We start from the raw sequence: 15,473 nt of genomic DNA, 5'->3' as shown, positions 1-15,473 counted from the left end.
CTTATCCTGATTTTTTTATAAACATATATTTTTATCCCCAGGGGTACAGGTCTGTGAATCACCAGGTTTACACACTTCACAGCACTCACCAAAGCACACACCCTCCCCAATGTCCATAATCCGACCCCCTTCTCCCAACTCCCCTCCCCCCAGCAACCCTCAGTTTGTTTTGTGAGATTAAGAGTCACTTATGAGGAAGTGGTGATGCAACATGGGGGCTTAAGTGGGTAGAAGAAGAATCAATGAAACAAGATGGAATTGGGAGGGAGACAAACCATAAGTGACTTATCCTAATTTTTTAAATGATTTTATTTATTTATTTATTTGAAAGAGGGAGAGCTTGTGAGGAGAGCGAGAGAGAGAGAGAGAGAGAGAGAACAAGCAGGAGGGAAGAGGTAGAGGGAAAGGAAGAAGCAGGCTCCCCGCTGAACAGAGTCTGACATGAGATTCGATCCCAGGACCCTGGGATCATGACCTGATCTGAGGGCAGATGTTTAACCGTCAAGCCACCAATGCTCACCTCACTTCATCTTCATTTTAATTATCACTAAAATAATTGTAAGGTTTAGGTGATCTCCGAAGAGAGTAGTTAATGACACTCACCCATGTCAGATAGAACTCCTCTTCCTGAATACAGAAACTCCCCTCTAGTGGTTTTACTTGTGACCTTTCAGCTCACTGTCTTTCATGCCTAAACACAGATAAACACTATAAATTCTTGCTTTGAGGTCTTTCTTGAACTCAAAGCTTGGAGAGGGACCCTGCATTCTGATTCACTATCACATCACATCCTTCAATTTTTAAGCACTTTTCTCCTTAAATGTAACATTTTTTATATATGTTAACTTGCTTACTGCCTATTTCCCTCCACTAGAAAGTGTTATGTCATCTGTCATTGTTATGAAGTACACCACAGTGTTTAAGAGTGCAAGTTCTAAATCCCATCTTGGGCATTTTCTAGTATGACCTACCATAAATTATTGAAATTTTCCACACTTCAGCTCTTCTAGAAAGCAGAAATAACATCACCTATTTCATAGAGATCTTAGGGGATTAAACAGTAACTTGCCTTTGTAGCATCAGCCAAATTGTAATAAGTAGGGAATCACTTTTACTATAATTACTAATTTTTATACTACAGATTTTTATTTGTCATAAAAAGTGTATTAAATTTTGGTATCTTCCTTAACCTAATTGTAACTTTGGAGACATTCACATTTTTAAGGTGAATTTTTTAGAGTGAATCTCATCCATCTTGTGTAATTCTGCAGGCTTTACTCTCAGAATTTTGAAGTGCCTCATGATCTCTTAACAGAAATATGTACATGGAGCTGAATAATGTGTATAAATCAGAGGGTTTTTTTTTTTAAGTCAGATAGAAATAGAACACAAACAAATGAGTGAGGGAGCAACAAAGACAATGACATTTATTAAGTAACCGAGTGACAAGCATTGCCCTGGATATTTCAGATACAATGTCTCATCTAATGCTTAAAACTATAGTATGAAAAATGTATTGCCATTTCACTGTCCATGTGAACTAAGATTAAAATAAAATCCTGAGAGTTGATGAAATTCACATGTAACAAAAACCTAATAAGACAGATTTCACTACTAATTCTGTTTACTTCACATCACCCAAAACTGCCACAAGCACTAACTTTCTGAGGCTGAATGATAACCTAAAAGTCAGTAACACTCTTATGTAAAGCTCAAGGGAAACATTATCTGACATAGTATTGGTCATACAAGGAGATGTCATCTTCACCTAAAAGACAGGGACCAAGGCAAGATCCATAGAGGTCCTGACCCAGACATTATAAGGGTCTTGCAAGTTCAAGAGATATAAGCAAAAATCTGTCCATATTAAGAGTAGGGCCAACACCAGGATTTTTTCCCTTTTAAATATACTTTTTTTAAAAAAGATTTTATTTATTTGACAGAGAAAGATCACAAGTAGGCAGAGAGGCAAGCAGAGAGAGAGAGAGGAGGAAGCAGGCTCCCTGCCAAGCAGAGAGCCCGCTGCGGGACTCAATCCCTGAACCCTGAGATCATGACCTGAGCTGAAGGCAGAGGCTTAACACACTGAGCCTCCCAGGTGCCCTTAAATATACTTTTTTTAATGTATACTGTGTGCCAGGAACTTTCATAAGCACTTAACATATAAGCCTACTTAAATATCCCAAAATATTATGAAATAGGTATTATTATTGTTACCATTTTTACAAATAAAAAAAATGTTATAGAAAGTTAAAATAAGGGCGCCTTTGAGTTAAAGGATTGTGTTAGAGATATTATCAGGATTAATAAATAATTCTTGTGAATCTCTTAGTACCAATAAATTCTTGATAACTGTTAGCTATTATGAAATTTATTACTGGAATCTCTATAACATTACAGAATTACTTGGTCTATTTTTAAGCATTAGAATGGATAATGCATAGTTTCTTTATACCTTCTGTGAGGAATAATACTTGGAGCTCACTGGCCTTGTAAAATTCTTGGGGGCTGGAATGTTTCCTAACATCCTTTGCCATTACTTTCCCACAATCTCCTGTTTTTCTCATTTCCATTGTCCTTATGCTTCCTAGGCCTTGGGGTGGTCCATTTATGGGTATGACTTTCTTCTGAAGAGTCTGAATTGAAGGGCCAAAGAAGTCATTTTATTATGGACCTGAGGTCAACAATATCAGGCAACTGCTATATGAATGGAATTAAGTGAGATATTTGTTTAGAGAAGGTGGTGTGGTAGTGCAATGTTATTTTACCTTTCTTTCTTTTTTTTTATGATTTGCTAAAATTCACACTGTATGTGGTAAAATTGAGTTTTGATCTCAGAACTATCTTATTTAGAACTATTCTCTTAATGATTGTAATATACTAAACCCATTCTTCCAAATGTGCATATAAAATCTCCTTTACATAGCAAAATAATGGAAAGAATGTTCCCAATGTAAATGACTAGTTACTATTACAATAGCAATGAATTTTGGCCCAAATAATCCAGCGAGAATAATAGACCTTCTCTTTGGATGTAAAAGAGGAAAAGAGAGAATCAGGCCAGATGTAGCAAAAGATTCAAAAGTATGGAAAGTGAAGATAAAGAATACAGAAAGCTTTTATATCTTCACAGAATACTACATTTTTGGAAAAGGTAGAGATCTTGCATTGTATGACTTATGAAAAATTGAGTTTCATGAGGCTCATAGCATCTGCTATGGAAGATACTTCCCAGGAAATGCTTTAACAAGGTGATCTGTTAATAGGCCAATGATGCAAACATAATCTAAAGCAATATTGCTCTTAGTGTATGTATACATCACTTGCTTAGAAACATCTGCATAATTTGTTTAAAATGCAAATATGCCAATCCAGGAACAGTCCCACTGAATTAAAATCTCTAGAGCCTGTATCCTGGAAATGTGCATTTTAATAAGAATTCCAACTGATTCTGAAAGTAATCAAAGTTTGGCAACTAAATGGGCAATAAATAATCTAAATGGGATATTTTTAAATCATAATTTCCTGCCGGGGCCTTTCCTCAGAGAATTTATATGCCAACATCAAAACACTTTTACTTATAGTGTTCGCTTGGCCCTGAACCATACAAATTATATTTTCTCTTTCCCATTTAAAAGATAAAGCCATTTTATCACAAATCACCATTGTGATTATTTCTCCACTGAAGTCAACTTTTGATCCAGAGCTTCTTTATAGCATTTTTCACCTCTGAATTTCTCAAGGTATAGATTAAAGGGTTTAACATGGGAGTTATCATGGTATAAAACACAGCCACAGCTTTATCAATGGAAAAGGTGATCACTGGACGCAGATACACAAATATGCAGGGCACAAAGAATAATATTACCACGGTGATGTGAGAGACACAGGTAGAGAGGGCTTTACGCCTCCCCTCCAAGCTATAGGTCCTTAAGGAGTGCAAAATGACTACATAGGAGACCACCAAAAGGAGGAAGTTTAACAAACAGATGAACCCACTATTGGCAGCAACAAAGAGACCAAGGATATGAGTGTCCATGCAGACGAGTTTCAACAAAGGATTTAAGTCACACATGAAATGATCTATGACATTGGGGCCACAGAAGGGCAGCCAGACTGTGAAGAAGATCTGAATGGTTGCATGGACAAAAGCTCCAGCCCAGGCCACTCCCACAAGGAGGCTACACACCTGTTGACTCATGATGGTTGTATAGTGCAAGGGTTTGCAGATGGCCACATAGCGATCATAGGCCATCACTGTGAGAAGGATAATCTCAGCAGCACCAAAAAAATGCTCAGCAAAGACTTGAGTCATACATCCCCTAAAAGAGATTAATTTTCTCACAGTAAGAGTGTCAGCAAGCATTTTAGGGGTCATGGAGGTAGAACAGCAGCCATCTATAAGAGATAAGTAACACAGGAAGAAGTACATGGGAGTTTCCAGGGTCCTGTTAGTGCTGATGGTGATCATGATGAGTAAGTTGCCTCCCAAAGTGACCAAGTAGACAATTAAAAACACAACAAATGAGAATTTCTGAAGGTCCACATTTTGAGTCAAGCCCAGGAGGATGAATTCTGTCACATTACTCATCTTCTCCATCAGTTCAGTTTTAGTATATGCACTGCTGAAGCAAGCACTCCATCAATTCAGTTTAAGCGACAAGTGACTTCCCTGAAAAGAAAGTCACACTCATCCTCAATAATGACATCTTTACCTAATGAATAAATATTCATGGAGTGCCTTATTTTTCTAGTTTTACAGAAGGCAAAAACAAGCACAAAATTCTATCAACTGTCTCATTTTCTTATATTATTACAAATAACAATATAGATGGTATTTTTTTGTTCTTTATAATTTCCTGATTTTTTTTTTTTTTTTTTTACAGACAGAGACAGAGAAAGAGAGAGACAGCACAAGTGGGCAGAGGGAGAGAGAGAATCTTAAGCTGGCTCCATACCTAAGGCAGGTTCAAACCCATGACCCTGAAATTAAAACCTAAGCTGAAAACAAGAGTCAGAGACTTAACCAACTGAGCCACCCAGGTACTCCTTATTTTAATTTTCTACAACAAAAATGTATAACGTTTAAAATCACAAAAATATCATGCAACAATATGGAAGAACCAATCCATGAGATAGCCATACATGTGGTACCTTCACTTATACCCAAAGATTTACCTATTTTACCTCCAACATTGCTGGACATGTTTACTAGTGAAAAATCTAATTTGTTCTAATTGAGGTCAAATGAAAAGACTCAAACACATATAAAAATTCTTTCACAAGCCATATTTACTTCCTACTTTCTCTGTTTGGTAGCTTCTCCACTTCCTTGGGACTAAAAATGGTATTGCTAGCACCTCCCAATATCAGAGAAGGTGGCAAATGGCCCTTAGAGTACTGGCCACATTGTCTCCTACTCTTCTCTTTTTCTTCAACAAGGTATATCCTTGAAGGCAAAAATGTGCCTTACTGAAATTGTAATCTTACTCATTTTTGTATTCCCCAAAAGTAAACACTCATAAAGCATTCTCTGAGAAAGGGAGAAGATAAACAAGAGGCAATGGAAAGAGGGACAGAAATAAAGGAAAAAGAGCAAAGAGAAATGGGTTTAAAATCCAAAGACAGCTTGGAATCTGGGATGCACCCCTAACTAACTATACAACATCAATTTATTTTATCTCTTTGTGCCTCAACTTTTTTCATCTGTTTAATTAGGGACTAAATATATCTGTATTTAGGAGTGTTGTGAGGTTAAATAATTTTAAATTTACTATTATTGCTAATATGGTTTTATTGTTCTCACAGGAGCATCACCAAAGAAATATTTCAAAATTGTCTCTGAACATCTCCAAAAGGCAAAGATTCTGAAAATGTAAGCTGAACAAGTTAGAAGAAACAGGAGAATAAGAAAAATAGTGACAGGGATGCCTGAATAGCTCAGTCATTTAGCATCTGCCTTCAGCTCTGGACATGATCCCAGGGTTCCAGGATCAAGTCCCTCATTGGGCTCCCCGCTCAGCAGGAAGCCTGCTTCCCCCTCTCCCACTTACCCTGTTTGTGTTCTCTCTTGCTATTTTTCTTTCTGTCGAATAAATTAATAAAATCTTTTAAAAAGAGAAAGAAATAAAGAAAGAAAGAAAGAAAGAAAGAAAGAAAGAAAGAAAGAAAGAAAGAAAGAAAAACAGTGACAAATGTCAAAAAGAAAGGTCATCAGATTAAAAAAAAAATTTTATGGGGCACCTGGGTGGCTTAGTGGGTTAAAGCCTCTGCCTTTGGCTCAGGTCATGATCCCAGGGTCCTGGGATCGAACCCTGCATGGGGCCCTCTGCTCAGCAGGGAGCCTGCTTCCTCCTCTCTCTCTGCCTGCTTCTCTGCCTACTTGTGATCTCTGGCTGTCAAATAAATAAATAAATAAATAAAATCTTTTAAAAAATTACAGCAAGTGACTAAAAGAATCTTTAATATAAATACTTACTTTTTGTTTATTTTCTTGCTTTGTTTTGGGGATTTATTGTCTATTCATTAATTGATTTGCTGAAGACATATTCTAAACAAAAAATAATGTACTTCCAAATTTGACTCTTAGACTAAGTATAGATTTTTCCAGGAAACAGGAATCTAAATGTAGATCCTGTTCACTATTCAAATAAAGGCTTTGTACAGTGTTGTGCTTTACTAGTTTTATAATCCTATTCAATTTTACATCCACAGTGATAGCCAATATATTAGAAAGCATTTGAGAGAGAGAGCATTAAAGGGGATGTAGAGACAGAAAGGGAGAAGAGGAGAAAACATAAAACCAAAAAGGAAAAGAGAAAAAAAAAGACAAGCAGAGAAAAGTAGACATACTACGAAGTCATCTAAGAAAGACTTACTAAGTATATTGTAAAATTTCCAATAACTGCTGTACTTAAAGTCTAAACTTTTTATCAAGCTTGTTTGCTGATTATAGCCCTCAGGATCAACATCAGAGAAAAATGCTGACAAATCAAGAAGTCATAGGTTATCCTTACATACAAACTTATCAGGAAAAAAAAAAAAAAAGAGTCATTTTTGCCTAACTCAGTGCTGAGGGCTGTAAACAATTGTCTTGTCGATAGTTGGTCCTTCACAGACTCAAGAATACTTAAACTCCATTCAATCCAAGGTATATAAAACTAGAGTCTTGGTCATGTTAATTTATGTAAACTTAAAGTTAAAAAAAAAAAAAAGTGTCTCCAGAAAAGAAAATTCTGAAGTAAAATCAAAAAGAAGAAAATTGTGGGGTGCCTGGGTGGCTCAGTGGTTTAAACCTCTGCCTTTGGCTTGGGTCATGATCTCAGGGTCCTGGGATCGAGCCCCGCATTGGGGTCTCTGTTCAGTGGGGAGCCTGCTTCCCGCCCCCCTCTGCCTGCCGCTCTGCTCTGCCTGCTTGTCTCTCTCTCTCTCTCTCTGTCGAATTAATAAATAAAAAATCTTTAAATAAAAAAAAAGAAGAAGAAAATTGTGCTCTTCTTATATACCAATCCTCCCCATATCTTGTATGTCTGGGACTTCTCATCCTGGCCTGACTTGTTCAGATAGTAAGCAAACCCAGAGAGTAGACACATTCACTTTGTATTTAAATGTAATTTGGGTTGGGGCTGTGGGGGAGATTTCAGCAACTTAGCACATTTCTATTTCTATGGTATTCACAGAAATCTATAGGTTTTTTAAGTTTTTTCTGCAGAACTTGGTGTGAGAGACTTAATATAGACCATAAGAACATGGCAGCCATTTCTAGAGCCAAAAAGAAAATCCAATTACCAAAACATCAGCAGTTGACTTAAAGTCTCTGGGATGAGGAATCTCTTGAAGCCAATTCTTCTGAGCCTTTTTTCAGAACACCTATGCTCAGTGCTGAGCTACATACTTTGGTCCTGAGGATGCTCCCCCTTTCTCCCATAATTTCACTAGCTCCCCATGTCTAGCCACAGACATAGCCAGGGAAAGGCACTGCCTTCGTGGTTCACTCTGCCAAGGAATCCACAGAGTCCTGTTTCTCAACTCTTTCAGTTCTCACAGTCAAAAGACACCAGTTTTATTTAAGTGGTGACTCACCTCTATGCTGTTTTCCCAAGGGAAGAGTGGTTAATTTTATCAGCCTTTGCCAAAATGGCAGCAAAATGCTTCTCCCTTGCTCCTATATTCTCTCTGACCACAGAAGGACATTTTTTGCAAGGGTTAGAATTGATCTACAGGAATAAGATAATTATCAAGCTACAGTTAGAACCTAGATGTCTCATTTTTTTTTCCAATAAATGTTCATGGAAGATCTAAAATGTACCAAGCATAGTGCTGTTCAATGTTAATAATGACAGTAACTAACTATTGAGTGCTAAATACATTAAACATTTATTAAATGCATTACATGAGGTGCGCTTTATGATGAGCACTATTCTTATTTTCATTCTACAGATGAGGAAACTGAGGCACTGTGAGTATGGTAATATACCCAAGATCAGAAGTGAGTAGTGGCAGAACTAAAATTTATTTGTTTATTTATTTATTTATTTATTTATTTATTTTTAGACACAGAGAAAGAGAGGGCAGGTGTGGAGTGGGACAAGGGGCAAAGGGAGAGGGTGAGAATCCTGAAGCAGACTCCCCACTGAGTGAAGACCCCCCAACACAGGTCTCAATCTCAGGACTCCAAGATCATGACCTGAGCCAAAATCAAGATTTGGAGGCTTAACTGATGGAGCCACCCGGGCACTCTATAAAACTAGGATTTAAATACATATCTGCCCCCATAGCCCAGAGATTGTCACTGCCCTCACATGCAAGAATTCAACTATTAAAAAAAAAACAGTGGTGACACGCACAAAAATAGACTCAAAATGGATGAAGGACCTCAATGTGAGAAAGGAATCCATCAAAATCCTTGAGGAGAACACAGGCAGCAACCTCTTCGACCTCTGCCGCAGCAACATCTTCCTAGGAACAACGCAAAAGGCAAGGGAAGCAAGGGCATAAATGAACTATTGGGATTTCATCAAGATCAAAAGCTTTTGCACAGCAAAGGAAACAGTTAACAAAATCAAAAGACAACTGACAGAATGGGAGAAGATATTTGCAAACGACATATCAGATAAAGGACTAGTGTCCAGAATCTATAAAGAACTTAGCAAACTCAACACCCAAAGAACAAATAATCCAATCAAGAAATGGGCAGAGGACATGAACAGACATTTCTGCAAAGAAGACATCCAGATGGCCAACAGACACATGAAAAAGTGCTCCATATCACTCGGCATCAGGGAAATACAAATCAAAACCACAATGCGATATCACCTCACACCAGTCAGAATGGCTAAAATCAACAAGTCAGGAAATGACAGATGCTGGCGAGGATGCGGAGAAAGGGGAACCCTCCTACACTGTTGGTGGGAATGCAAGCTGGTGCAGCCACTCTGGAAAACAGCATGGAGGTTCCTCAAAATGTTGAAAATAGAACTGCCCTATGACCCAGCAATTGCACTACTGGGTATTTACCCTAAAGATACAAACGTAGTGATCCAAAGGGGCACGTGCACCCCAATGTTTATAGCAGCAATGTCCACAATAGCCAACCTATGGAAAGAACCTAGATGTCCATCAACAGATGAGTGGATCAAGAAGATGTGGTATATATACACAATGGAATACTATGCAGCCATCAAAAGAAATGAAATCTTGCCATTTGCGACAACATGGATGGAACTAGAGCGTGTCATGCTTAGCAAAATAAGTCAAGCAGAGAAAGACAACTATCATATGATCTCCCTGATATGAGGAAGTGGTGATGCAACATGGGGGCTTAAGTGGGTACGAGAAGAATAAATGAAAGAAGATGGGATTGGGAGGGAGACAAACCATTAGTGACTCTTAATCTCACAAAACAAACTGAGGGTTGCTGGGGGGAGGGGGTTTGGGAGACGCGGGTGGGATTATGGACATTGGGGAGGGTATGTGCTTTGGTGAGTGCTGTGAAGTGTGTAAACCTGGTGATTCACAGACCTGTACCCCTGGGGAAAAAATATATGTTTATAAAAAATAAAAAATTAAAAAAAAAAACAGTGGTGAGCATTATAAAAAAGAACATAGTGCTGTGATGGGAACATGCATTAAACTGGGGTGAAGGTAGAATGTTCAGGGACGAAGTGATGTTTAAGTTGAAGCCAAAAAAAAACAAAAACAAAACAAAAAAAAAAACAAACAAAAATAAAACCACTACCCAAGGTTGAGAACAGATATATAGAAGAGGGGATTGAGCTGGACTATACCATGTGGTGAATGTGACCAATGAATAAGGTCTCTGTGTGAGCCCACCAAGAGCATTTGTGGTTTCATTCTGTTAGAGGTAAGTCCAATCAATTGTACTTTTCCAATCACATATTCAAGTTGACTATAAGCTTTCATTGTCATTATCAATTAGCTGAAAATTACTTGAGCAGAAGAGTTAAAATACATCAAGCAACTGAAAAACCCCAGTTATAACTGGCTCATTTGAAAGAGGAACAAAGACAACTTAAAGCACTTGGACCTCACATAAACACAGACCCAGCCTCCAATTTAAGCAGTGTCAAGTGTTTAATTACCTTGAAATAAGTTATTTAGCTTTCTCAGACTTAATTTTTCTCATCTCCAAAAAGGGACTAACAGTACATCTTATTGTTTTGAGGGTTAAATAGACCCATGGGAATTAATAAATGAATGAATGGCAGCCATATTTCTTTTTCTTTCCTTTTTTAAAATTTCAATTCAATTAGCCAACTTATATTCCATCATTAGTTTCAGATGTAGTGTTCAATAATTTATCAGTTTCATATAACACCCAGTGCTCATCACATCATGTGCTTCCTTAATGCCCATCACTCAGTTAGCTAATCCCTCACTCACGTCCCCTCAAGCAACCCTCAGTTTCTTTCCTATAGTTAAGAGTTTCTCATGGTTTTTCTCCCTTTCTGATGACTTCCCATTCTGTTTTCCCTCCCTTCCCCTATGATCCTCTGCCCTGTTTCTTACATTACACATATGAGTTAAGACCTTATGATACTTATCTTTCTCTGACAGACTTGTTTTGCTCAGCATAGTACCCTCCAGTTCCATCCACATCAATGTAAATGGTAAATATTCATCCTTTCTGATAGTTGAGTAATATTCCATTGTGTATAGATATACCACATCTTCTTTATCCATTCATTGATGGACAATCTTGGCTCTTTCCACAGTTTGACCATCACTGTCAATGGACATCTCAGTCCTTTCCACAGTCTGACTATTGTAGACATTTGACAGTCATATTCCTACCAGAAGAAAAAAATCTCAAACTTGAGATGAAATTTCCACCAAAATTTTAAGAATCTGTTTTCAGCTGATGTTGGTTGACAGACTTCTGTGTAATTCCAGGTTTTCAGTATTACTGACAGACTGCTGTGACAACTCTGGTACACAATTACAGATGGGCACATGCCAACTATTGCTTGAGTATGTATGTAGGAGTTGAACCTATAAATCAAGGTTATTGGAAGTTCAAGATAATTAGATAATGCCTAATTATTTTCCAAAATAGTTTCATTAATATATACTTCCAGCAGGGGCTCCTGGGTGGCTCAGTGGGTTAAAGATCCCAGGGTCCTGGGATTGAGCCCCGCATCGGCCTTACTGCTCAACAGGGAGCCTGCTTTCTCCTTTCTCTCTCTGCCTGCCTCTCTGCCTACTTGTGATCTCTGTGAAATAAATAAATAAAATATTTAAATATATATATATATATATATATATACTTCCAGCAGCAATGTAAAATACATCCCATTTGTTCATATCCTCTGGATCACATGGTAGTCTCGAACTTCTTAATTTTTGCAAATTAAACAACTGTAGAATGTTATCTCATTGTGGGTTTCCTTGGGATTTCCAAAATTACTATTAAGCTGATTATCACTCCACGTGTTTATTCACCACATCTTTCTTTTGGCTGAAATGCCTGTTAGTATCATTGGCCCATTTTCCAATTGTCTCTGTTTTCAACTTACATAAGGTCATTATTATTGTAAGCAATAATCATTGCTTACAGATGTTTTCTAGTCCTTACATTTATTTCAAGGTTCTTCCAATTAACAGCATTTCAGAGTTTAAATATTGGTGTTTATATATCTTTTATCTATGAAAAAAGGCTTTTTATTTTCTTTGAGAAAAAAATTGCACACCTCAAGGTCACAAAGATATTCACCTGTATTTTCTTCGAAAATAGGTGATGTTTGGATATTGATATTTAAATTCTAAAACTAACTGATGTTAACTTAAATCTTTGTTAAACCCAAGTCTTCATAGATATGCTCCAACTTTCTTCTAGAAGACTTACAGCTTTTACTCTTATCTTATGTACATGATTCACCTCAAATTAATTTTTTATGTGATGTGACTCACAAGGTAAGGTTCATTATTATCCAAATGAATATTTACTTACTCCAGCACCTTTTGGTGGAAAGACTTTTCCTTTCTCCATAACTCTTTTGACAATGTTTTGTGAAAATCGATTAATTCTGTGTGTGCTGGCTTATTTTTGAACTCTCTATTTTGTTCTATATATCTATATACTTGTATATATTTATCTTATGTTGATTGTTGTATCTTTATATGAAGTCTTGAAATCAGGTAGTATAAACTTTCCAAAGCTCTTTTGCATAATCTGTTGAGTTTATTCCTAAGTGTTTTCATTTTTATCTAATGTCAATAGTGTTTTGCAATTTAATTTTCCAATGTTTTTATTCTTGGTACAGAGAACATATTTTCATATATTGACCTTTTATACAGCAATATGGCTACATTCACTTATTATGCAGTCATAATTTTTCTACATAGAAAACCACAAAGTTTGGAAATCCATAGTTTAATTCCCTTCCAAACTATATCATTTTTTCTTCTTTATTTCAGTAAGACCTCTAGTCTTCTCAAAAATAGTTCAGACAGACACTAAACCAGCAAACAACTACACCCCACCAAAAAGCCTCCTTCGTAAAGTCAGGACAATACAAGAGTGTCTACTCTAAATACTTCCATTCAACATTTCATTACAAGTTCCTACCATGGAATTTAGGTTTAGAAAATAATAATAAAAGGTACCCAAATTGAACAGAAAGAACCATCTGTATTTGCAAATCAGGGGAATTCAAATAAAACTCACAATAAGATAACAAACATCCTTCAAGTAGCCATATTTTTTTCCAAAAAAGGAAATAAATAAGTGTTGGCAAGGAAGGAGTAATTAGAAATCTGATACATTACTTATAAGAATGTAAAATGGTCTAGAGGGACACCTGCCTGGCTCATCAGTTATGCATCTGTCTTTAGCTCAGGTCATGATGCCAGGGCCCTGGAATCAGGCTTTCTGCCCAGTGGAAGCTTTCTTCTCCTTTTTCCTGCTTCCTTCCCTGCTTTTACTCTCTCTCTCCCTCTATGTAAATAAATTAAATAAATAAATAAATAAATAAATGGTCTAGAGATGTGGAAAAACAGTTGGTGGTTCCTCAAAATTTAATATAAAATTATCATACCACTCAGCAATTCTACTTCTAGATATATGCTCAAAAGAATTAAAAACAAGTGTTCAAACATATTTGTACAAAAATTTTCATAGCAGCAACATTCACAATAGCTAAAAGGTTAAAACAGTTCAAATTTCTATCAACTGATCAATGGATAACTAAATTGTAGTATACCCATACAGTAGATTATTATTCAGCCATAGAGAGTAATAGAATACTGTTACATGCTACAACATGGATGAACCTTGAAAACATTATGCTAAGTAAAAGGCAGACACAAAATCCATATACTGTATGATTCTATGCATATAAAATATCTGTAATGAACAAATCTGTAGAAACAGAAAAGAGGTTAGTGACTACAAGGGGCTAGGAAAGGGGAGAAATAGAAATTGACTATTTAACTGATATTGAGTGAGAAAAATGTTCTGCAACTAGGTAGTTGGTGATGATTGCACAACATTGTAAATGTACTACATTTGTGATGAATTGTGAAGTTTTAAATGTTTAAAATCTTAACTCTTATGATATGTGAGTTTTACCTCAATTAAAAAAGAAAATCACAAGACAAAAAAAAATTTGAAGGAAATAAAATTGAAAGCACAACATATCAGAATATCTAAAAGTATTAAAAGTCCTTAGATGAAAATCTGGACCATTAAATGTATATATTAGAAAAAAATAATGTCTAAAATCAATTATCAAAGATTTTGACCTAAAGAGGTGAAAAATAAGAGGAAAGTAAACAGAAAGTAGATGATAGGAAATAATGAGGATAAGAATAAAAACTGATTAAACCAAAAATGAAAAACAGTAGAAAAAAATCAATGAAACAAAAAGCTGGTTCTTTGAAAAGCTTAAATAAAATTGACAATGTCTTAGCCAGAATAGTGAGGAGGAGGGGACAAGGACAGAGGAAATGTCAGAAAGGATAAGAGCAAAAAATATAGGCAAATTACTCATATCAAGAATAAAAGATGTGACGCCTGGGTGGCTCAGTCAATTAAGTGTCCACCTTTTGATTTCAGCTCAGGTCATGATCTCAGTGTTGTGAGACAGAGCCAGGGTTAGGACCCACACTGGGTGTGGAGTCTGCTTAAGATTCTCTCTCTCTTTCTCTCCCTTCGCCCTTCCCTCCACCACTCACACATGTGCACACACACTCTCTCTCTTAAAAAAAAAAAAAGAATAAAAGCTAATACAGCATTACAGATTCTACAGACACTAAGAGGATAGTAGGAAATATTATGACAAATTAAAGCCAAAAAATCCAACAACCTAAAAACCAATTATTTTAAAAGTATTACTAAATCTGACTGAAGAAGAAATAGAAAATCAGAATAGTCTTATATCAGTAAAGAAATACAATGTGTGGTTAAAATCCTTCTCAAAACCAACTCCAGGCCCAAAGGCTTCACTTTTTAATTACCTATTTTTTTACTTACTAGGTATTTTATAGAAATAAGTATTATTGTTTTCCTTAGCTACTGCTAAGATTCTCAGTCATACAGAAAAGAGTAAGTCTACATTGTGGTGAGGCCCTAACTTCATGCTGCAACTAGCACCAAACCCAGCAGGGCCCACCCAGCACTTGCACACACTATCACCTGTGTTTAGGCCTTACCTGCATCTATTCAGCCCTCATCCTGCACCACAATATGGTGAATGTGGAAAAGATCAATGACATCATTTCAGCAGTCAGTAGAACCTTTCTGGCCAGGCTTGTTTGTAAAGGCCCTGGACAATGTCATCAGGAGCTTCGCCAACAACATTAGGGCAGGTGAACCTGCCCAGCAGCTCCCTCCGCATCAGCAGGAGGTCCTTCTCTCTCTTCCATCACTGCCTCAGCTGAGGAGAAGAAAGTGGGAAGAGAAAGAAGAATCTGAGGAGTGTGATGATGACATGAACTTTGGTCTTTTTGACTAA

At 36.7% G+C, this 15,473-nt stretch overlaps 1 protein-coding gene and 1 pseudogene across 1 annotated transcript; one reads left to right on the top strand and one right to left on the bottom strand.

Annotated features, from left to right (window-relative positions):
- Positions 1-3,688: 3,688 nt before the first annotated feature.
- Positions 3,689-4,603, bottom strand: LOC132008487 (olfactory receptor 4C12-like). Its single transcript, XM_059387138.1, has one exon. It carries the CDS (start codon positions 4,598-4,600, stop codon positions 3,689-3,691), a length of 912 nt encoding a protein of 303 aa, XP_059243121.1. The 5' UTR covers positions 4,601-4,603.
- Positions 4,604-5,385: 782 nt separating this feature from the next.
- LOC132008486 (large ribosomal subunit protein P1-like) lies at positions 5,386-15,473 on the top strand (annotated as a pseudogene).

The sequence above is a fragment of the Mustela nigripes genome, unplaced genomic scaffold (genome assembly GCF_022355385.1).
Source record: "Mustela nigripes isolate SB6536 unplaced genomic scaffold, MUSNIG.SB6536 HiC_scaffold_148, whole genome shotgun sequence".
Classification (NCBI taxonomy): domain Eukaryota; kingdom Metazoa; phylum Chordata; class Mammalia; order Carnivora; family Mustelidae; genus Mustela; species Mustela nigripes.
Note: the sequence above shows the minus strand (reverse complement) of the source record. Positions and strands in the feature narration are given on the sequence as shown.